Source organism: Panthera pardus, unplaced genomic scaffold (assembly GCF_024362965.1).
Source record: "Panthera pardus isolate Hobbes unplaced genomic scaffold, ASM2436296v1 HiC_scaffold_6, whole genome shotgun sequence".
NCBI classification, from domain to species: Eukaryota; Metazoa; Chordata; class Mammalia; order Carnivora; family Felidae; genus Panthera; species Panthera pardus.
In genome coordinates, this window is record NW_026526991.1 from 45,717,329 (window position 1) to 45,741,271 (window position 23,943).

The 23,943-nt window shown below is 33.7% G+C and overlaps 1 protein-coding gene across 2 annotated transcripts in view; it reads left to right on the forward strand.

The window, feature by feature from the left end:
• Positions 1 to 23,943, forward strand: part of ZFC3H1 (zinc finger C3H1-type containing) — a 54,200-nt gene that overhangs the window by 26,014 nt on the left and 4,243 nt on the right. Inside the window, exons 10-30 of one of the 2 annotated variants that reach the window (XM_019455107.2) lie at positions 361 to 498; positions 1,339 to 1,460; positions 2,053 to 2,202; positions 5,142 to 5,316; positions 5,572 to 5,703; positions 6,066 to 6,608; positions 6,694 to 6,803; positions 7,852 to 7,983; positions 8,091 to 8,212; positions 9,180 to 9,281; positions 9,557 to 9,676; positions 10,839 to 11,022; positions 12,599 to 12,785; positions 14,252 to 14,440; positions 15,082 to 15,319; positions 17,616 to 17,721; positions 17,809 to 18,007; positions 18,762 to 18,856; positions 22,483 to 22,593; positions 22,876 to 22,980; positions 23,115 to 23,280. In XM_019455107.2, coding sequence (XP_019310652.2) covers positions 361 to 498; positions 1,339 to 1,460; positions 2,053 to 2,202; positions 5,142 to 5,316; positions 5,572 to 5,703; positions 6,066 to 6,608; positions 6,694 to 6,803; positions 7,852 to 7,983; positions 8,091 to 8,212; positions 9,180 to 9,281; positions 9,557 to 9,676; positions 10,839 to 11,022; positions 12,599 to 12,785; positions 14,252 to 14,440; positions 15,082 to 15,319; positions 17,616 to 17,721; positions 17,809 to 18,007; positions 18,762 to 18,856; positions 22,483 to 22,593; positions 22,876 to 22,980; positions 23,115 to 23,280 — 3,426 coding nt within the window. The remainder of the gene's footprint in view (positions 1 to 360; positions 499 to 1,338; positions 1,461 to 2,052; positions 2,203 to 5,141; positions 5,317 to 5,571; positions 5,704 to 6,065; positions 6,609 to 6,693; positions 6,804 to 7,851; positions 7,984 to 8,090; positions 8,213 to 9,179; positions 9,282 to 9,556; positions 9,677 to 10,838; positions 11,023 to 12,598; positions 12,786 to 14,251; positions 14,441 to 15,081; positions 15,320 to 17,615; positions 17,722 to 17,808; positions 18,008 to 18,761; positions 18,857 to 22,482; positions 22,594 to 22,875; positions 22,981 to 23,114; positions 23,281 to 23,943) is intronic. The other variant, XM_019455108.2, reaches the window with a different exon arrangement.

A 23,943-nucleotide genomic window follows, 5' to 3' on the forward strand; every position in this document is an offset into this window, starting at 1 on the left:
CATTAATTATTTTTTTGTTTGGTTGTAAAAGAATTAATTTAGGTGGCATTATGGTTCTTTATAGAAAGTTGGAGAATATAAAACTCAATGAGAAGGGTGGTCCCAGTAAGTGTCTAGAAAGACTGACAATATAGAATATTTTATTTTGTGGGCAAATAACCAGTATTGGTGAAGTGGAACAAAGTTAGGCAACATAAACATAAAAAACTATAAACTATCTACTTGGATTCATTATTTTTAGGAATTGAAATTAAAAGAGGTGAAGTGACTTGTCCAAGGTTACCTATCTAATTGTGGTAGGGCCCAGAAAAGAATAGATAACTTCTGTCATCAAGAGTAACAGATATATTGTCTTTGCAGCTTCCAAAGCATAAATCAGTGGTTGTAACACTGAATGATTCAGATGACAGTGAATCTGATGGAGAGGCTTCCAAGGCAACAAATAGTGTTTTTGGTGGATTGGAGTCCATGATTAAGGAAGCAAGGCGAACTGCTGAAGTAAGTGCAATAATGAAAGATGAAAAGATGATTTATTGATCACTGTTAAAGTTTTTTTCCCTGAAAATTAGACCTTAGAGGTGTAAGTTTTTAATATATTGAATTGTGGGGATATTTTAAGTACTGTGTTATTTAGGACTTTATGTAATGAAGCATGTATAAATTTAATTAGACTTAACTATTAAAGTCCACTTTATTTTTATTCAAATTGGCTAGTACCTTTTTCAAAATAGTTAAATTGAGTAGATAATTGTCCTCTGTACCAAGGAAATGTATTGCTTTGGAATTGTATCATATTACCAGAAAATAGTTTTTATGATCTCAGTACAACTTAAAAAAATTTTTTTTTTAGTGTTTATTTATTTGAAAGAGAGACAGAGAGAGACAGAGCATGAGTGGGGGAGGAGCAGAAAGAGAGGGAGACATAGGATCCAAAGCTGGCTTCTGGCTCTGAGCTGTCAGCCCAGAGCACAATGTGGGGCTTGAACTTCCGAACCACGAGATCATGACCTGAGCTGAAGTCAGACACTTAACTGACTGTGCCACCCAGGTGCCCCAGTACAACTTTTACCCCTATTCTTACTGTGCATATGTTGGTTACATATGATTTAGTTCAATTATTTTAAAACTGTAGGTCTTAGTGGATTGTACAGTTAAGTTGTGGTTAACAGGCTGTGTTGTTTTAAGAAAAGAAATATAAAGTAATGATGAAGATACTCTGTTATTTCTAAATAGCTAAATAAATGTGCACTGGGTTGCAATATAAATATAAAACTTAGCTAAAGCTTAGCATGGGATTATTGAAAGCTGTTGATCTGGTTGACTTCAACTGTTTTCTAGCAAGCTTCAAAACCGAAAGTACCTCCAAAATCTGAAAAAGAAAATGATCCCTTGAGAACACCTGAAGCTTTGCCTGAAGAAAAGAAGATTGAATATAGATTGTTAAAGGAAGAGATTGCCAAGTAAGTAGCATTTTATGTAATTAGCTTTAAAGATACGTGCTCTTTTAATACTTAACTTAGTCTTTATATACCGTATTCGTATTAGGCAATGAGTGATGCTGATTTTTATCCAAGCTGCAGAGTATCCAAGCTGCAGAGTTAATATCTTTATAATTCACAGGAGGGGGAGCCAGATGATCGATCACTTATAGGCTTGAATACAGTGGTGCACTGAGATAAAAACAGCTTAGAAAAGGATTAAAGCTGCTATAAAGGAGAACTACACTTTTTTATACTTTAAATATATAATTTTATTTGTCAATTATACCTTAGTAAAGTTGAAAAAATAGTAGAATCAGTAGTAGATTCCTGTTGTAGTTTTAGTAATTGATGGGAGGATGTTACATTAGTCTCAGGTGTATAACATTGTGATTTGACATTTCTCTACCTAGGCTATTGTATATTGTCAACTTTGAATGCCAGCTTGGTTATTATTAGTCAATATGATTAATATTTTTACTTTATTTTATGAAATAGAACACATCTTTATCAAAGATAAGTAATTTTAGTTTATTTTTTGGTGTAATTCGTCTACTTCTATTGATTATTTTAGTCGAGAGAAGCAGCGTTTAATTAAATCAGATCATCTGAAGACAAGTTCATCATCCCCAGCAAACTCTGATGTAGAAATTGATGGGATTGGCAGAATAGCAATGGTTACTAAGCAGGTTACAGATGCAGAAGCGAAACTTAAAAAACATAGGTGAGCCTCTTTATCTGATTAAGTACTGGCATATATTTAAATGTTCCTATATTTGAATGATATATTTTTACAGTTAATGTTAATAATAACTATATTGTATAATTACAGATTCTTTTATACTTGGCAAAACCATAGAAAGCTATCATTTTGTTGAATAATACATTTACATAAAGTAATAGTATTAATGTTTAAATAAAAATATCAAGATTTCAGAGGAGATTTTTTTCCTGTTAGATATATACATGGCTTATTCATTGCTAAAAACATTTGTGAAACTCCTTGTTTTGGAATTTTCCTTAAAACTTTGACATCTTTTTGAAATAACTTCATTAGAACCATATTGTTGAAGATGGGCTCAGTTGGAAATAATCATTACCAAGTCTGTTCAGTAAGACACATAGTCAAATATGGTGTTACTATAAATGTGTGTGAATATTAAGTTACAATCCTAAACTTACGTGTTTTGTGAAATTACTATGTTCGAGTAGTGTTGCAAAATTTTGAAAATGTGTAACTTCATAAGATGGACATGAGTCATAGAATTCATTTTAATTCATTAGCATATTTGGGAAGTTATTTTATTGAGGTATAATTGACATATAATATTATATTAGTTTCAGGTGTATATCATGAAATGATCACCACATTAAGTTAACATCTGTCCCCATATATAGTTGCAGATTTTTGTAATAGTCTTTGATGAGGACCATTAGCGTGTATTTGATAGAAGTATTATGGCTATATATCTTTTTTGCTCCATATACCTTGAAATCATTAGTTGATGAAGAGCAAAATGGCTTTAGTTAACATCAACACTTGTGAGTTTTGTTCTGCTAGTCCTCCTGTAGGTTTACACATGTCAGGGGAGGTTCTGTGCAAAGATGGTTAGACTTCCCCTATTCTGTTTTTAATAACTGACTGACTAACCGATTCTTAAACTTCAAAGATTAATAGTAAAAAATGATTACAGGGATGGATTAATTCTTAATGTTAAAAATCATTAAAGGTGTATAAATAATGGTTTTTGAAACAAGCTTCAGAAGTTAATCCACTCATAGTTAATTAGTGAAGGGGAAAAGGTAGAATTTACAACCACCTTGGTACTCTTTATTTTTTTAAATCATAAAAAAGAATGTAATTTGGAGTGTTTTGACAAGGCACCACACACAAATCCCTCAAGGAGAGGTATTAAGGCGATAGGGACTATGTAAATTTTTATAAGTAAACAAAAGTATGTTCTGTTCCTTATTTCTTTTATTATTTATTTTAAAGTTTATTTCGTGAGAGAGAGAGAGAGTGTGCGCATACATGAGAGCACACATGGGGAAGGGGCAGGGAGAGAGAATCCCAAGCAGGCTCCATGCTGTCAGGCTGTCAGCGCAGAACCAGATGCGGGGCTCAATGTCAGGACCATGAGCTCACGACCTAAGCTGAAACCAAGAGTTGATGCTTAACTGACTGAGCCACCCAGCTGCCCCTGTTCTTTATTTTTGAATAAGACATTGGAGATTAAGTATTTTGAATATTTGTCTTTGTGCTAACTACCATATTTTAATTACAATTAAAATATGCCATTATTTTGTTCACTAAGAAAGAAAACCTGCTGCTAGCCAAACTATGATATATAATAATGTTAAGACACACCCTGATATTAGAGATATGAAAAGTATTCTTCATAAATGAAATGCTGCGGTGACTGTAAATCTCCAAAATTATCAATGAGAAATGGTATTGTGTATGTTTTAAAAAAGATTAAAATAAATTTCATTTAGATTCTATTAACTTCGATAAAAAGTGAAAAGGTTTTAATATTTATTTATTTAAAGTTTATTAGAGAGAGAGCAGGGGAGGGACAGAGAGGGAGAGAGAATCTCTAGTAGGCTTCACACTGTCAGCATGGAGTCCGATGTGGGGCTTGATCCCATGAACCATGAGATCATCACCGAGCTGAAATCAAGAGTTGGATGCTTAGCCAACTGAGCTACCTAGGTGCCCCAGAAAGTGAAAAGGTTTTAAAAAATTCTTTTATTTCTACTCCCCATTCTATCACATAGTCTCTGACTCTGTGATTCATTTTAGATGACAGTTGTTGTGACTGTTGAAATATATCTCCTGGGCAAGGTCTTTCATTTTTTTAATTTTATGGTCTACCATAATATTCAGTAGTTGAGAAAATTAAAATCTGTATTTGTTTGTTTATTTATTTGTTTTGTTTTTATTCACAGTTCCAATCTTTATATCTGTATATTGTTTAAAAATTTAGACTTCCTGTCCCCTTGCTTGCCTAGCTTTAAATAAAATAGATAAGAGATTTGTAAGTGTGCTTGATTATATTTATTAGATGTTTATTTGTGTATCTATTAAGAGCATTATAAATGAAGCCAAACATAGCAATTTTCTGTCTTAAGTTCTCATTTTTCTTTTTTTCTTTTTTTTTTTTTTTTTTTTTTTTTTTATTTATTTTTGGGACAGAGAGAGACAGAGCATGAACGGGGGAGGGGCAGAGAGAGAGGGAGACACAGAATCGGAAACAGGCTCCAGGCTCCGAGCCATCAGCCCAGAGCCTGACGCGGGGCTCGAACTCACAGACCGCGAGATCGTGACCTGGCTGAAGTCGGACTCTTAACCGACTGCGCCACCCAGGCGCCCCTTAAGTTCTCATTTTTCAGGAATCCTATAGGGTCAGATTCAGTCACATCTACTAGTAATAGTTTTTCAGCTGTAATTCACCTTAGTCAAACTTAGTGATATTGACCTGTAGTTGCTTTCATTAAATGTAATCGTGTTTATTTGAATATGTGTGTGAATATGAAAACATTAATCCTTTTAAATTTTCATCTGTATTGATATATTTTTTAAAATGAGCTACTGCTTTGGAAATTTTTTATTCTGATGGTATTCATCCACTAGTTGAGAAAAAAATTTTATTTTCCAATTAGGATTCTCTTGATGAAAGATGAGTCTGTTTTAAAGAATCTAGTACAACAAGAAGCTAAGAAGAAAGAATCTGTTCGAAATGCTGAAACAAAGATTACAAAACTTACAGAACAGCTTCAGGCAACAGAGAAAATTCTCAGTGTCAACAGAATGTTTTTGAAGAAGCTTCAGGAACAAGTAATGTTCTTTTTTTAAATGAAGATATTGTAGTCTCACATTCCTACTCATTTTTATGGGCTAAGTTTTTTTATAAAACAAAACCATAAACCAAAGCCATCAAAATGTGTAACCGATATATTATCTTCCATTGAGATATAATTTTGGAATATTTTTATTTTCAGTTGAATATTCTAAAACTGCTGTATTTAAGGAGAAGGTATGTCCTCTCTTAAGATTTACATTTACATTTTCAGAATTATCCTATATTTTCAGATTCACAAAGTTCAACAACGTGTTACAATTAAGAAAGCTTTGACTCTAAAGTACGGAGAGGAGCTTGCTCGGGCAAAGGCAGTGGCTAGTAAAGAAATAGGAAAACGTAAACTGGAACAAGATCGCCTTGGAGTAAGTTTGTAGGAATATTTTATTTTTGGAAAGGAGAAAGTTTTATGATACTTTTAAGGGTAAGAGATATATAAAATAACACGTTTTTTCCTGCATATTCTGAAAGATTAAAGCTTTGTTTTTAAATGACATCCATATTTTTGGAAGCTTAATTTTTTAGTTGTTTTATTTCATCTTTTTGTTTTATTTTTCATAGATTATTGATTAACTGGCATAACTGTTGGGGACTTCTATAAAACTGTTTTATTCTCATCAGTGATTTAGTTTTATATTGTTGGCATTGTATTGTAGGGATAACACCAACCAAAAATTGTTTATGAAATCATAGTGATGTAAAATATGTATACTATGTTTCCCCCCAGCCAAACAAAATGATGAGACTGGACAATTCTCCAATATCAAGTCCAAGAAAGCATTCAGCAGAACTAATTGCTATGGAAAAAAGACGATTACAAAAACTAGAATATGAGTATGCCCTGAAAATTCAGAAACTAAAAGAAGCCCGGGCCCTTAAAGCAAAGGAACAACAAAATATTGCTCCAGTTGTGGAGGAGGAACCTGAATTTTCTTTACCCCAACCATCACTTCATGATCTGACTCAAGATAAATTAAGTCTGGACACTGAGGAAAATGATGTTGATGATGAGATTTTGTCTGGTTCAAACAGAGAACGAAGAAGATCGTTCTTAGAGTCTAATTCTTTTACTAAACCTAACCTTAAGCACACTGATACACCTAACAAAGAATGCATAAACAAACCTGCTAAGAATACGGTAGAAAAACCAGAACTTTTTCTAGGGTTAAAAATTGGTGAATTGCAAAAATTATATTCAAAAGCTGACAGCTTAAAACAACTGATTTTAAAAACCACCACAGGCATTGCAGAAAAGGCCTTGCATGGTCAGGTAACTGAACATTTCATATTCCGTATAAAATCTGGGATTCACCCTAGGCTTATTTACTTTATGTAATTATTGTTTTCTTTTGTAGGAGATTTCTGTGGATGTGGATTTTGTGACAGCACAGAGTAAAACAACAGAAGTGAAGCCATGTCCTTTTAGACCCTATCATAGTCCTCTTCTAGTTTTTAAGTCGTACAGGTATAAAAGAAAGATTCAGTAAACTTGAATTTCAGGACTGTTCCTTGATCTTAATGATAGTATAACCTTGGATGTTTAACAATAATGAAAAAATTATTGCGTTTTGGTGACTGAAAAATGAACTTGTCCTTTTAGGGAAAATAAAATTGTCTTGTTGTCAGATGTGAAAACCATATTAGGAAGTAAAGTTTAGCTCATAGTGGGTTTATTCTTACCAAATCCTTATTTCTGGCTATTGGGGAATTGTGGAGAATTCTGGATTACTGTCTATTAGGGATTTTAGGAAAAATAACTGGAATCGAATGAGAATTAAAAAAAATGTTTTAATGTTTATTTTGGGAGAGAGAGCATGAATGAGCGAGCAGGAGAGGGGCAGAGCGGGAGAAGAGAATCCCAAGCAGGTTACCTGTGTCAGCACACAGCCCAACGCAAGGCTCGATCTCATGAACTATGAGATCATGACCTGAGCTGAAATCAAGAACCTGACGCTTAACTAAGTCTCCCAGGCGCCACAAGAATTTTTTAATTTTAAAAAGAATTTTATCATTACTCTAAGGAATGCATTGGCTAGTGTTTATAAAATTGATTTAGACATTCTTAGGTGATTAGCTTTGTGGATGTCTTTTTTAAAGCCTTCTGGACTTTGTGAGACTAAATGGGTAGGATTTAATTATAAAATCATAAAGCACCTATTGGGTAGTACAGACACTAGTTATAACCCTGGTTATTTTGTTGGCTGCACAAGAAATGCCAATTGTACAAGAAATGCCCATATTATATACTGTTTTATTATATGATAAGACACTAGGTTTAAATACAAGGATTTTTGTTGTTGTTTTCTATTTCAGATCTTTTGTGTTTTAGGTATAAAAGTAGTTGTCTCTGTCAGTTGATACTCTGGTTTTTTCGAGTTCATTTTGGTATTAAGTTACTAGATAAATAGTAAGCTCAAAGCATAGAAATTTTAATGGAGAAAAATAAAAATTTCTTAATTTTATAGGGATTGTTTGTGGAGTATAATGTGCCTGTCTATCTTTCTCCTCCTTAGATTTAGTCCATACTATCGAACCAAGGAAAAACTTCCCTTGAGCTCAGTATCATACAGTAATATGATTGAACCCGATCAGTGTTTCTGCCGTTTTGATTTAACAGGAACATGTAATGATGATGATTGTCAGTGGTGAGTAGTTTAAATTATTTGTGAATATTTTATAATTTAAAAGGGTCTTGGTTATTTAGTTTTGATATGTACATAATTCTCTTTTCTGTGTTGTTATTTTATTTTAGGCAGCATACACAAGACTATACGCTTAGCCGAAAACAGCTATTCCAGGACATTCTGTCATATAATCTGTCTTTGATTGGTTGTTCAGAGACAAGCACTGATGAAGAAATTGCTGCTGCAGCAGGTACTTAAAGACCTCTTGTTGTGAAAACTTGAATTTAGGCAATTAAAAATTGTATGTTTACTTATTGGCATCTTTAAGTAGTTGTAATAATTCAGTACATTCATCTGTGGCATTTTATCCAGATTTGCTTTTATATAGTAGTCACTAGCCACATGTTGCTATTCAAATATAAGTTAATTAAAATTTCTTCCTTAGTTGCACTAGCCACATTTCAAGTGCTTCATAGTTGCTTTTGATCTCAGCCATAAGTGCTTACCAATAGGATAGTGTAGATACAAGACATTTCCATTGTTGTGGAAAGTTCTTTGGGAAGAACTCATCTAAATAAATAGTTCAGTTTATTTAGAAGAATATATTAACATACTCGTTTAGCAGTTTTATTAATGATTTTAAAAGACTCCTATTTTTATTATTCTAAAAAATAGAGAAGGGATGGAAATTAAGATGAATGTGGTTTCATATTTTACAAAGAAATAAAAAGGACTTTATACACTCTGATACTATAGAAAGTGTAGATTACTGTCACACATTGTGAGTAAATACTGTTAAGATTTTCTCCAGATTTATTGCCAAATTTTAAACCTTAAAGTACAAGTTTTCTGGAAATAAAGGAATTGGTGTTTATTAAATTTAGTATTAATCACAACCCAGAGTGATTGTAAAGTCACTGAATCTGTGTGATCATTCTCAATTTGGCACTTTAATTTTTACTTACTTGTTTAGTTTGTTTCAGGAAATACTTTTTTTTCTTTTTAAGTCCAAATTGGGTGCATGATGTGGTAGGATTTGCCATAGTAATTAAGGTAGTGGAGTCCTTGCCCTCTGGGAGGCATATATGTTTTTGACTAATAACGTATACTTTCTTTTAATTTTTAAATTACTCTTCACTTTATACTCTTTAATTAGCCTTGTCTCTGTAATCCATGGTTTTATGCTTTTTATGAAGACAGCATTCTTCTAATTTCAGAAAAATACGTTGAAAAACTTTTTGGAGTAAATAAAGATCGAATGTCCATGGACCAGATGGCTGTGCTCCTTGTTAGCAATATCAATGAAAGTAAAGGCCATAGTGAGTATCTCTCTGTCTGTCTCACACACACATACCCACAAAAGGACCTTAGAGTTTCTGTATGATAGCAAATTTTTTGGCATTATGTTCTAAAAAAATACACATATATTTATATATATATATAAAACATGCTTATAGAGTAGAATAAATGTTTCTTCCTATAGGGCAGAAAATATATATATGTGTGTGTCATTTCTGACTAACAGAATAAATTTAGCTTTTTTTGAGTATTGTGTGGATAGCCTTAAAAACTGTAAGAAATCTGTCTACTTTAGCACCTCCATTTACAACCTACAAAGATAAAAGAAAATGGAAGCCAAAATTTTGGAGAAAACCTATTTCAGAGAATAGCTTCAGTAGTGATGAGGAACAGTCTACAGGACCAATTAAGTATGGTAAGAAGTAATTTAAGATCCTGAATCATTAAATTGTGGTGTTCATCTTTGTCTAACGCTTTACTAATTTTTTGGTGTAGCTACAAGCTTATTAGTTTTTTGTTTTTTGTTTTTTTCTATTTTTTTAAAACAGTGATACCATTTGGCCTTTAATGCATGTAGTTCTTCATTGTGTAGGATTGCCCCTTGTATTCATGACCCCTGCCCAGTAAATACAGGGATCACTCTTTAGTAAATGTGATGGTTTCAACATACTTGAGCAAGGGAGAGGCGAGCAGTGCTGCTCCCACTTGAGAACTACTGCCTGGGTGTCCTTGAGGGTAAGGGTAGTATTTTTTTTGTGTTTGAGTCTGCTTGTTGACATGCAGTAGGCTTCCAGAACGAATAAACGAACAAACAAGGTAAATATGAATGAGTAGTGTATTGTCAAGTATATCTTATGTTATCTTAACTCTGCTTTATTTACTAATTTTTTTAAAGTTTGTAATTTGGGGCGCCTGGGTGGCTCAGTCAGTTGAGCATCTGACCTCAGCTCAGGTCATGATCTCACAGTTTGTGGGTTCGAGCCCCGCATCAGGCTCTGTGCTGACAGCTTGCTCAGAGCCTGCAGCCTGCTTCAGATTCTGTGTCTCCTTCTCCTCTCTCTGCCCTTCCTATGTTCATGTTCTGTCTCTCTCTTTCTCTCAAAAATAAATAAAAGTCAAAAAAATAAATAAAAATAAAGTTTGCATAATTTGTTTACTATATGTGGATTAGCAGATATCTAATGGATATATGCTTTCATGTGCTTATTTATGTTAATACTTTTTTCTAAATGTAGTGGGATAATTTTATCTTCATAAATTATAACTTTTTTTTTCTTTTCTAATTTAGTAAATGTGAATTATCAGGTGATGCCACTTACCCTTCAAGTAGGGAGACCATACTTCTGGTTTGTCCAGCAGAATCCTAGTTTATACCTGTTACTCTGATATAGTTTTTAATAACATCCCTTTCACTTTTAGAAGGGTCCTAGTATATGACCATTCTATCTTAAAGCTATGAGCTACTGCATATATTTCGAATATTTAGATTTTTAGATTATTTTAAAGTTGAGGCCAATTGTTTTCTCTTCGTCTGTGGATAAAAGAAAGTGTGAAGCTAATGATACTTTTCTTTCCAGCCTTCCAGCCAGAGAACCGAATAAATGTTCCAGCTTTGGATACAGTTGTCACTCCAGATGATGTCAGATACTTTACAAATGAGACTGATGACATTGCTAATTTAGAAGCAAGTGTGCTTGAAAATCCATCTCATGTACAGCTTTGGCTCAAGCTTGCATACAAGTATTTGAATCAGAATGAGGGGTAGGTCCACTTCTGATCTTTGTGTCAACTGTTGCACATTTATATTTTTATGTTTGAAGTGTATTTTATCTGTGGTAATCACGTTTACATCATGGAATCAATGAGGTCTTTGTTTTTTGACAAAACCAGAAGCACTGTATTGTTTAAAAGCCGTTAGAAAAAGTTTAAGGTTAGATCTTGAGTTGTGTGTGTGGCTCAGTGTGTGGGTAATAAATTAGCCACAGTTTTTAACTCCAGTAGGCTCTTATTTCAAAGCAGGATTAGTTAAAACAGTATATTCTGAGTGGTGCAAGGATTATTGTTTTGGTTTTTTTTTTTTTTTTTAAAGTTAGGCACGTAGTGATAGTCTCTTAAAATTATGGTAAAATCACAATGGAACAAATTAAGTTTTATGTTAGTTTTTAATTTAGGGGTTTAAAGCTTGTCTAGGAACATCTAAATTCTGATGAATTGGCTTTTTTTCTGTGGGTGGTGTTACATGTATTCAAATAAGGTAAATAGTAATTTTTCTCATAAACCTGCATTTTCTAACTCCAACTTTTTGATACTATTAACAGGAGTATTCTTTTATTATCAGGAATAGTCTTTTATTACTATACTTGAAAATTTATAATTCAGTTTTTGAAAGCTATTTTGAATGTCAGAAAACTTGGTATAAAAGCTTTGTTAGTAAGGCAGCACTGCGGGATGCTAATGTATCACACATACCTGAATATGGTGCTTGTTTAACTTACCTTGTGTGTCATTTCCATGTTACTGGGGTAAGTTACAGTGTTTTCTTTTCTGACTCATTTACTGAGTGAAGGCCAAAAGAACTGTACATTATTTTATGAATAGGATCATGAGACAGTTATCTTCTTGAAGAGATAGCAAGCCCTTGACCGTTGAAAAGAACTGTTACATTGAAAGCTTTGATATTTTGTGTTGGCAGTAGTTGGCCTTGAGGGGGAATTGTTTAACTTTTCCCATTCCCAGACCAGAGTAACTCATAAAAGGTATTGCTAAATATAGACATAAAGTACATTTGAAGTTGATAATCTAAGGGTTTTATAACAGTGGGTTTTTTGTTTGTTTGTTTGGTTTTTGGTTTTTTTTTTGGTAAATGCTCATTGAACATCCACTTAAAAAGGAATTGTTAGGTCTGTGGGAAATCAGGACCTTTTTTTTTTGACTGATGTGATTTAAAATCCTAATCTACCTCCCTTTGTCATAGGTCTTTCTAGCTTCTTGGTAGGTTCCAATAGAAAATGGAACTTTAGGGGCACCTGGGTGGCTCCGTTGGTTAAGCATCCGACTTCAGGTCAAGTCATGATCTCATAGTTTGTGGGTTTGAGCCCCGTATTGGGCTCTGTGCTGACAGTGTGGAGTTTGGAGCCTGCTTCGGATTCTGTGTCTTTCTTTCTCTCTGCCCCTCCCCTGCTCGTGCTGTCTCACTCTCTCTCAAAAATAAATAGACATTAAAAAAAAATTTTTTTTTAAATGAAACTTTAAAGTTGACTCATTAGATCAGCCTGATTTAAGAGTATCTTGAAGTATTTTTTAAAAAAGATGTTCCTGGTTTTTTTCTTTTATGTAGGCTATGTTCAGAGTCCTTGGATTCTGCTTTAAATGTTCTGGCTCGAGCTTTGGAAAACAACAAAGACAATCCAGAAATTTGGTGCCATTACCTCAGATTGTTCTCAAAAAGAGGAACCAAGGAAGAAGTGCAGGAAATGTGTGAAACAGCTGTTGAATATGCTCCTGACTATCAAAGTTTTTGGACTGTGAGTAGAATAGATAGCATAGTGTATGTGTATGTGTTATTATAATTCTTTGGATCATCTTAAATATTGATGCATAGCTTAATAAAGTCATATGCTTTATCTGCAGGTAGATATAATGACTTTTCAGTGTCCTGTAACTTCAAAACCACTCATGGGTCAGGACTAAATTTAAAATAAGAAGAAAATATGTAGTGAAGGGGTAAATTTTCTTGTTAACCTTATTGGTAAGGAAAAAACATAAACGGTTTAAAACATCTTACACTTACCTATTCATTGGCAGTTTTGGTTTGGGCAACGTGAATTTTTTTGTAAAGCACCTGAAAAAATATTTTTTTAATTTACTGTGTTCATGTAACATTTTTATGAATGTCAGAAAACATTTTGGTCTTTTTATTATCTATCCTCATTACTTAAGGAAATAATCTTAATCTGTAAATTCATACTAATACTGAACTTTACCATGATACAGAGATTTGGTGAAAAAATGAGTCCTTTATTCTCTGAGACAATGGGATGTTTCCTACCCATGCTTAAACTTAAAATTATAATTAATCCACTTGTAGAATGAATATTTATTAATATCTGAACTTTTATCAGCTGAACTCAGCAACCATAAGTTTTAGCTAAACTTTTAGATAAATGTATTAACTGTCAGATCTGTCATTTATTTGCTAACTGAAATTCAGAACAGAGAGATTTGGATAACATGCTATCCCTTAATGAATGAACTTGCCATTCTCTCTCCTAACTCAGGTACCAAATAGGTTTGGACAGTGAAAGATGCTTGATTTTTGACCTGGAGCCTTGTGCCAAAGTTAATGCTATTGATTGCCATAAGATTTTATAGGGTGTGAAGTTTTTCCTTAAAGTTGTTTGGTCTTTAAGGGGTCTTTTAATTTCTTAGGGCTTTTTAATTATTTTGCTACATATATCTAATATGAATGCTGTTCTCAGAATTTGTGTACAATATTTATGTACAAAATTTGTGCTCAAACCTGAGCAATGTAAATAGTACTTGACCAGCAACCTGAAATTTCGTAAATTTGTCATGGTCTTGCTGCCATTACTTTGTTGATTCAAGGAAGGGAAAGATGAATTTGCTTCAGTGGTAATTCTAAGAGTACATCTGTATGATTTTAGTTTTCATTTGGTTCTACTTTCTAACTTGTAGAATGGGAAATCTAGGATATGGTACTGGAAGATGGTTTTGTTTTTGTTTTTGTTTTTTTTAAGTAAGCTCTTTGCCTAACATGGGGCTTGAACTCAAAACCCCGAGATCACCCGTTGCCTGCTGTACTGACTGAGCCAGACAGGTGCCCCAGGAAGATGGGTTTACACGTATTTATAATGATCCTTTTTGCAGAAATTGAAGATTTAATATGACATTTAATGAACTGTGGAAAATCTGTAGCTTTACAGTTTATTTTTATGAAGCAGGATTAATTATATGAAACCCCTTTGGGCAGTTTCTGCACCTAGAAAGCACCTTTGAAGAAAAGGATTATGTATGTGAAAGAATGGTGGAGTTTCTGATGGGAGCAGCCAAGCGGGAAGCATCAGATATTCTGTCCTTTCAGCTCTTAGAGGCTCTCTTGTTTAGAGTTCAGCTGCACATATTTACTGGAAGGTGCCAGAGTGCACTTGCAGTTTTACAGGTAAACATTTATCATAGCATTTAATTACATTTTATAGAGAATTTTTTAAAGGTCTGAAACATTACAGATTAGCTGTTTAATAAGCACACAGGCTTTAGATTTGAATCCTTGTTTTGCCACTTATTATCAGTAAGTTGTGTAGAGTTGGGTCAGTTTATGACTGTTTCCTCATTTGCTTAGTGGGGATAATGCCTTTTTAAGATTATTTATGAGGTTTAAATGAAGACGTATGTTAAGTACCCACCAGAATAAACTTCAGTATTCAGACAATAAGGAAAAAAAATTAGTCCATAGTGAAAATCTCCTGTATGGGTATGGTGGGTCTTTTTGTTTGTTGTTTTACTGTTTTTGTCTTACTAGATTTTGAATGTCGAGACACTAAAAATGTACAGATAAATTGAATTTTTTTCAGTAATTAGCTTATAAATCTTAGAGGAAAAATTATATTAATCTGTATTGACATTTCTAAAGAGTTTTTTCATTAAAAAAAAATTGGCAGCTGTCAAATTTTGACTTAGATATTTAAGAACCACTCCAAAGAAATACGACCCTTGTATTCTTCTTTGCCCTTACATTTGAATCTTACTAAGAATAGGAGTCATTATTTCTAAAAACACAGGCTGTTTTTTCATTTTACCTAGAATGCACTGAAATCAGCTAATGGTGGAATAGTAGCTGAATACCTTAAAACAAGTGATCGATGCTTGGCATGGCTGGCCTACATACATCTTATTGAATTCAACGTTCTCCCTTCAAAATTTTACGATCCATCTAATGCCAATCCTTCAAGAATTGTTAACACAGAATCATTTGTAATGCCATGGCAAACAGTTCAAGATGTAAAGACTAATCCTGACATGTTGCTAGCAGTTTTCGAAGGTAAGTGCAAATGTTTATAAGTTATTTAGAACATCAACTTACCCCTTATTATGATGCTTCATAATTAATTGGAACAAATTTGTATCTACATATTTCAAGCTGTAGTTTAACACTTTAGTAGTATATCAATGCTTAAAAGATTAAGGGTTGAGTCACATAAGATGGACATTTGGCATCTATGAAAGCCAGGAACTATATTACCTTAAATATTTTTTTTGATTGTGGCTAAATATGTAGATAAAACATATTATGTAGATTTAATGAGTTGATTGAATAAGAGAACCAGGTAATTTTTTTAAAACAATCCATCAAGGTGATAGTTAAAAGGTTATATCATCTCTTTTCAAGTAACTAATGTTTTCTTCATTAGTCAATGAGTTTGAGTACTACCATATGCTAAATGGTATATCAGCTATGGACAACAGTTAAGGACAAAGCTTATTCCCTTCTAATAGGAAGTATGTAGCCTAGTCACAAGATAAAATTTATCCATTTGATACAGTTATTAAATGTATGAGACCATGTAACTGTATTGGTATATAGTCTAAATTCTGTGCTTCAGAAGAGACAGAGATTTGTGATGTATAGAATTATATTGTGCAGGTCATAACCCCAAAGGAGAGAGCTTATTGTAGGTTGGCATGATGAAAGAAGTCTTTGCAGAAGAATTAAGACTTGGAACTGGACTGTGAAGCTGATTCTGTTGTGACATAGTTGGCTTCCTCAAAGATGGGACCCTGGTCTTATTTGTTCTGTATTTCCCAAGGACCTATAATGTCTGCAGCATACTAAGTGCTTAGTAAATATTTAGTGAATAAACCAAAGAAAAGGAAGGAAAAGCAGGACATTCCTGTTAAGGGAGCTAAGTTAATAAAAAGCAACAAGTAGAAATTGGTGCAGTGGATTTGAAGGGAGATTAGAAGAAGGGAGAGTTCTTATCAAAGCAAGAGTTTTATGCTAGAGAACAGTAGAAATTAAGTTCGGTAAGTGGAATGATATCAGATTTTCCTGAACTTTGTAAGTGGTAGACTTGATGACAGTCAAGGTTCTTGAAGAAAGGAAGAATGTGCTGAAGAGGAATGATTTGAAAGGTAGGAAAACCAGAAGTTGATGGCCATAAGTGAAGCACAAAAAACAGAACCTGGGAAAGAGGGAATGTTTATTGGAGACATTTGAAGTTCTCACATGCAGATGTGAGGGAAATAGAGAAGAAATAGTCAAAGATGATTTCAGGGTTTTGAGGCTGAGGGAAAAAGTGTATTAATAGAAAACAAGTAAATTTGGGAAGACTGATTTTGGTAGTAGGAGTAGTATTTGTGAATGGTAATTGGCCATTCAAGTGGAAATACTTACTGGCAGAAGGAAATAAGGAAGTGGACCTTAAGTGGATGATTATGGATAGAAAAATGATTTGAAAGTTATTAATGTAGGAGCTACTATATTATAAAGTGCTTCACAGTTTTTAATGTGCTCTTGCGGTAAATTTTTTAGTAGTTGAAGCTATGAAATATTTTCTCTGAGAAAATGGAAACTTAAGACTATAGCAACAGGGGTGAAGGAGAAGAGTCAATGAATGAGACCAAGAGGACATGTAAATAAACTCTTGATAGCATAGGGAAGAAAAAAATTGAGAAGAAGAGGAAGAACATTATCAATTGAGAATGAAGCAAGTGTAGTATTGGCCTTTAGGTTTGTTTAGATGATTTTTGTAAGTGAACGTCAGAAGTGCAGTTTCAGAATGACACTCTATCTGGGAAATCATACTACCACTGAGCAAAGGAGGAAATGGTAACAGCTGTGCAAAGTAAAACAGTGAACCATTCTCTAAGACCCAGCAGGATCAAGTAAAGGACTCTTTACAAGGGAAACGTGTTTTGAAGGAATAAGGAAAGGATCTAGTTTAGGGGAAGACAATTAAATGGCTGTATAACAGAGAGCAAGGCCTCTTGAATTGGGTCAAAGAAAAACCAAAAGATAATTCATTCTATGATTTTTTTTTTTTTTTTGAGACCAGTTTTAAGAAATTTAGGTAAATGCAGAGACACTTAAGTGAAACCTTTGATACGTGTGAGAGCTCATATTGAATGGTTTTATTCTTACCAAGAATGTGAGGGTAAGAGGTTGAGTTTTAGGGAGTTTGGAGATACCTAAAAATACCTCTGGAGTAAAGATGAATAAGATTATGGGCAAGCAAAAGGGTAGGCCACCATGTTGTATTAATCTCCCAGAATTTAAATAACATAGTCAGATAATTCATTTTATGTTTGATTTCTGTTATTGTGATGTTTTTGGATAGATGCTGTGAAAGCTTGCACAGATGAGAGCCATACTGTTGAGGAAAGAGTAGAAGTCTGTGTTCCACTTTACACAAACATGATTGCTCTGCACCAGCTTCTAGAGAGGTAAAACTTAATCGACAAGCAGTTAACTGTGCGTTAAAAGTTGATTTTTTTTCTCATGTGTTTAGACATGTTTTTTTGTTATTAAAGGTATGAGGCTGCAGTGGAGCTTTGTAAATGTTTATTGGAAACGTGTCCCATGAACTGCCAATTGTTGGAAGCCCTTGTTGCTTTATATTTGCAAACAAATCAGCACGACAAAGCCAGAGCAGTGTGGCTTACTGCATTTGAAAAAAATCCTCAGAATGCAGAGATTTTTTATCATATGTGCAAATTCTTCATCCTACAGGTAAAAAAAAAAAGCCTCAAAATTCTTAAATATGTTTTTGTGTTTCACATTTTCTTATTCATCCTTTAATATGTTTCAGGCATCAGCCTCTCCAAGGAGCTTTTCCTGGTCCTTTTTCCCTTTGCAGACTGTGTTATATGTTCCTTCTGTCTTTGCTATAAATATTCTGTGGATAGTTCTGCCATTGCCCTTATTATAGTGCTTTGTAATTTTGTTGATAGCTGCTTTATATACTCTACTCTTTGAGGGCAAGAATCATGTCTTAACCAGATTTAGAGCCTCCAACACACCTCACACAGTGCTAAACATGTAATAGAAGCTTATTAGACAATTGGTGGATATGGTATATCGGGTGTTAAGCTGTTTAATGGTTAGTTGACTTTAATTGGAGATCAAAATGTAGAAGTTCTCTCTACCTCCACCTATTCAAGAAACTTAATCTGATCAGTGTTTTTTTTTTTTAAGGGCTTTTTCCTCCCTTGAAAAGAATTTTTTAAATGTTTATATGTTTATTTTTGAGAGGCAAAGGCAGGGTGGGGGGTGGGCTGTGCAGAGAGAAAAGGAGACAGAGAATCCCAAGCAGGCTCCATGCCGACTTGGGGCTCGAACTCAAAAATCATGAGATCATGACCTGAGCCTAAATCAGGAGTCAGACGCGTGACCAACTGAGCCACCCCGGTGCCCTCCTCCTTTGAATGATGTAATTAAACACTGTAAGTCTAATGTATATCCTTCCTCTCTTTTTAAAAAATAGAATCAAGGAGATAATCTTCTTCCATCTTTGCGGAAATTTATTGCATCCTTCTTTAAACCTGGGTTTGAGAAATATAGTAACTTGGATCTGTTTCGGTAAGTTTGTAGAACTCTTGACTTATAGAAGAAAGAGAGTATAGTTTAGTGGAAAAACTACATTTTTTTGTGTGGGTTGATTATATTTTAGACTGATGTAAAAAAATACTTGAACATTCTTATAGAACTATTATGAGGGCAGTAGAACTTAATAAAAATGGAGAAAAGAGGTAATACGCATTCCTTGGAGTAGAGACACTAACAAAGGAAGGCTTATATTAACATCATGGTGACTCATCCTGCTTTTAATTTATTATTTTTCATTTTAGTACTTAATACTATAGCAGTGAATTATCGGAGACAATCTCAGTGATTTCTGAAAAAATGAATTTTAATTTATTTGGTGAGCTCAAGTAGATGTAAATAATATGCTTTTTACTTTTTCTTAAAATCTAAAGAGAATTGCTCTAGCCTCTGAAATATTGAGTGGGAAGCTTTCAGGCAATCTTTTTCAACCACTTTCTCAGTAATTTCCAGAGAGCTCTATATTTACTGCCTTTGCTTGCTTAGTTGTGAATTCTTACTCTAACAATAATAGGAGGCCACAGCCAATCCTGAGGAATTACTTCTGGGTGGACTTCTCTTCCCTTCCTCCCCATCCCTATAGGGGTCAGCAAAGTTGTTGTTTTTTTTATAAATATTTATTTTGAGAGAGAGGGAGTGAGAGAGAGCACGCACAGATGGGGGAGGGGCAGAGAGAGATGGAGAGAGAGAATCCCAGGCAGGCTCCACACTCAGCTCAGAGCCCTCAGCGTAGAGCCCAATACAGGGCTTGACCCACAACCTTGAGATCATGACCTGAGCCTTTGACCCAAGAGTTGTATGCTCAGGTGTTCCACCAAACTTTTTTCTTTTCTTTTCTTTCTTTCTTCTTCTTCTTTTTTAAATGTTTATTTTGGAGAGAGAGAGAGAGACAGAGCTTGAGCAGAGGAGGGGCAGAGAGAGAGGGAGACACAGAATCCGAAGCAGGCTCCAGTCTCTGGGCTGTCAGCACAGAGCCTGATACGGGGCTTGAACTCATGAACCACAAGATCATGACCTGAGCCAAAGTCAGATGCTTAACTGATTGAGCCACCCACCTGCCTCGCAAACTTTTTTTCATAAGGGCTAGATAGTAAATAGGCTTGCAAGCTGTGTGGTCTATCACTTCTTGTTACCTATGCTGTTTAGGAAGAAAGTAGCCATAGACAATATATAAATGAATGAGCTAACTGAATGAGCATGGCTGTATGCTAATAAAACTTTATTTACAAAAATAAGTTTGCTGATCCCAAATCAAACAGCATCAAAAAGAAAATATTTTATCATAACATACTCTATCATTTTATGTTAGGAAGAACTGAGAGAAGGAAGACCTAAGTTGAATATCTCCTAAAAATTTTTGTTGTAGAAAATAGTGCAGATAAAGTTTTGGTTTTAAATATGTAAGTTAAAAGCTTGCAAATATTTTTCTTTTCTTAGGTGCTTCCCCTGCTTATCCCACAGTGTAGCAGTGTTATATGAAAACATTTTCTAAAAGTAACCCACATTTTGTTAATTCAGTGGTCCATCTACCTTAGAATATCAGTTTTACTTGAGATTTGGCAAAAGTTGGGGCCACTATTCTTTTCCTAGACTTGAGTCTTTATGTCTGTCCTCTTATGGTAACCAGTTTATTGACATAGTGACTTTAGTACTGTTTCTGAAATTCTTTCTGCTCTATTACATCTAGATTAATATCTTACAGTTAATTACGAAAGAATAATTTAAAATACAAAATAATGGAGAATAAGTAAACTATCTGTAAGAAACTTAGAGATTGTTCAGCTTCCTCATGCTGACTTCGTCTCTGTCAAGTTAGATTGCTTTAATGTCTCAAACTTAGGCACAGGACAGATCTAAAGCTGAACATTTTACAGACTTGCTCGTTCTGATCTTCCCTTGGGCATGGAGGTAATTGGTTTAGCTTAAAAGAAGATGCTGCCAGTTTCTGCTGTGGTAACTAATCAAAGATCTTCAGATCTTCTTGATGTCAGCTTAATGAAGGAGACTGAATAACTGTCAATAAAAATTTGGAAAGGGGCTGCCTCCTAATAATCTTCTATTGTTTACTAAGTCACCTTGCCTTATGAAATGTTTCATGGGAATAGTCATAATTCATAATACACCAAGAGTTACAAGGAAAAGGTATCTTGTGCTTAGTTTAGACAATACTGAAGACCTTATTTACACAGTGTGCATTTTTTGTTCATTTAGGAAATCTTTTTTGAGTCAGTTATTAGGAGAATGGCAGTAGGTGAGATAGTTGTTAGCATTGTCATACTTCTTATTGATGTTGATAAAAAAAATTTTTAATTTATAAATAGAGTCAAGATTTATTTAACACGGTAAGTTGATGCTCTTAATAGGTTCAAAATATTTTTTTTTTATTTCATGAGTAGAAATTGTGAAATAGAATACTAAGAATTTTGTATGTGTTGTAATATTTACATGGAGTTGGGTTCTATCATTTCCCTTTCTATGTAACTTTTAATAAAAAGAACTAGATAAGGTAATTTTCATGTGTTTCAAATCAATTTGGAGATTAGTAGATAGCCACAGAAGTTAACCAGGGGATTTTATTCAGTGTACTGAAGTTAGCTTAGGGATGGAGTCTTAAATAGATTAGATCTCCTCTTACCTCAGTTTTCAGTTGACAAAACTAGTATCCTTAGAAGTCAAGTGATTAAATGACAGTAATACAGCTAGTTAAGGCCAAGTCATCAGCAGGATAATAACCTGACTCCTAAATGTCCTGTTTTTTTTCTCTTGCTTATGGTTCCTCCTGCCCTCTGCCTCCATACAGTTTCTCTAATCCATTAAAACTGAGTTCCTTGCAATAATTTTTTTTTCTTGAAATACTTTTTAAATCCAAGATTAGTTACACTAGATTGTCATTGTTGAGATTAATGTATTTCCTTTAAAAACATTGTCCCTACAGATGTTGGTAAATGTACACAAAAATTCAGATATATTGGGGAGAGACCTAAATTAGTGAGAGTCAAATAGATTTCTTTACTGATTGACTTCATAGAATCTTTAATATGCTATTAAACACTCTATTGTGGCTTTTTATAAGAGTGTACTATAATTTTCAGTATTTCCCAGTTTTACTTGATTATGGACCTCTTCTAACAAGTACCTTATGGACCGATATGTTACCGAATACACTTTGATATATCTAAAAGGCTATGTGTGTATATGTGAGGAAGAGATTATTTTCAGATATCAACTTTTATAACTCTTAAATAATTTTTTTTTTTAAATGTATCGATTTTGTGGAGAAATTTTAGATACATAGTAATCTCATTTGTTCTCTGTTTTTGATTAGATGATTATGGTGGTTTATTTAATTTGGGGCTGGGGCATAGAATGAATTCATTTTTGAAGAGTTACTCGTGTAGGTATAAAATAATAGACTGTGTGATGCTAGAGATGGGACCAAAGCAGTATGGTATACATGTGAAAATAAAGTATACTTCAAGGACATTTAAGTTGAAACAGAGGTCTTTTTTGTTTTGTTTTGTTTCTGTTTTTCTTAAGTGTTAGTAATCCATGTGTGCATAGGCATAATTTCCAACAGTGTTTTTTTGTTTGTTTTTTTCCAGGTATCTTTTAAATATCCCAGGACCACTTGACATTCCAGCCCGTTTATGTAAAGGGACTTTTGATGATGAGTTGTTTAACCACCAGGTTCCTTATTTGTGGCTGATTTACTGGTGAGACATTATCTAACATGGAGAGAAATGTTGCATATTAGGCTTGCATTTGTTATTTATTACCAAATTACCTTGTGTTAAAGTTAACTTGATGCTAAAGTCATTGAAGCAAAATTGAAGGGACATACTTTATACATTATTAAAGGTTTATACATTATTAAAGAAGAAACATCAAAAGAAGAATTCCATTCTATATCTGTGATGCTTAAATATATATTGTCATTCCTTTACTAATCGAAGTGAGCTGTAGACATACATTGTTTTCCTTCATTTTTAAAACAGCCTTTGTCATCCTCTTCAATCAAGTATTAAAGAGACAGTGGAGGCATATGAGGCAGCATTAGGGGTGGCCATGAGATCTGATATAGTGCAGAAGATTTGGATGGAGTAAGTTTAGTTCCTCTTAATAAGAATGGGATTTGGAATAAGGGGATATGGTGGGGGGAAAGGGGTGATCAGTTTTCTGAGTGAGAGACTCGCTGCCTTAATTATTCTAAATTATAATATTTTTCTTTTGGCAGTTATCTTGTCTTTGCCAATAATAGAGCTGCTGGATCCAGAAACAAAGTCCAAGAATTCAAATTTTTTACTGATTTAGTGAATAGATGTTTGGTTACAGTCCCTGCCCGATACCCCATTCCTTTTAGCAGTGCTGATTACTGGTCCAACTATGAATTTCATAATAGGGTAAGAACTTAAAACTTTTTTCTTTAGATACTTGTACAAAAGAAGGGGACTTGGAAAAATGACAGTAAAACTCCTGTTTTTTATCAAGAGAGCTTTGTAGGACCACTTTCCTAGCATTTAATGTTATTCTTGACCGTGTTTCCTGCTTATCTCTTAAATCTAGGAACAGAGCCCTTTAAGGTTCAGTTAAGATAAATGTGTATTTTGATTCTTATATTTAAGAAAAATTAACATTGAAGCAAAATTGAAGAAATGTTAAGGTTTAATACATATTAAAGAAGAAAGATCAAAAAATGTAATTATAATAATATCTAATGTTTTGCTTGATTAGTTGGAAATTCACTGAATGAAAAATTCCATAATGTACAGTGGAGCTACTTTTTTTTGGTTAATACTGTGTTAAGTGAATATAGCTATACATAGGGCATAAGAAAGCTGAAATTAGATGTTGTTTAGAATTTTAATAGTAGAATAGAACTAATGATCTATTTATAAGGTTATTTCCTTATAAGAAAGGAAGCAAAGGTTTGTTTTAGTTTCTTTTCAGAGACCCCTTTTATTCAGTACAGTGTAGGCTAAAATTTCCTATTAAAGCTCCATGTAGACTAAAACATATATGTATTCTATTTTTTGGTGGGATGGTTTGTTGCTAATCGGGATAAC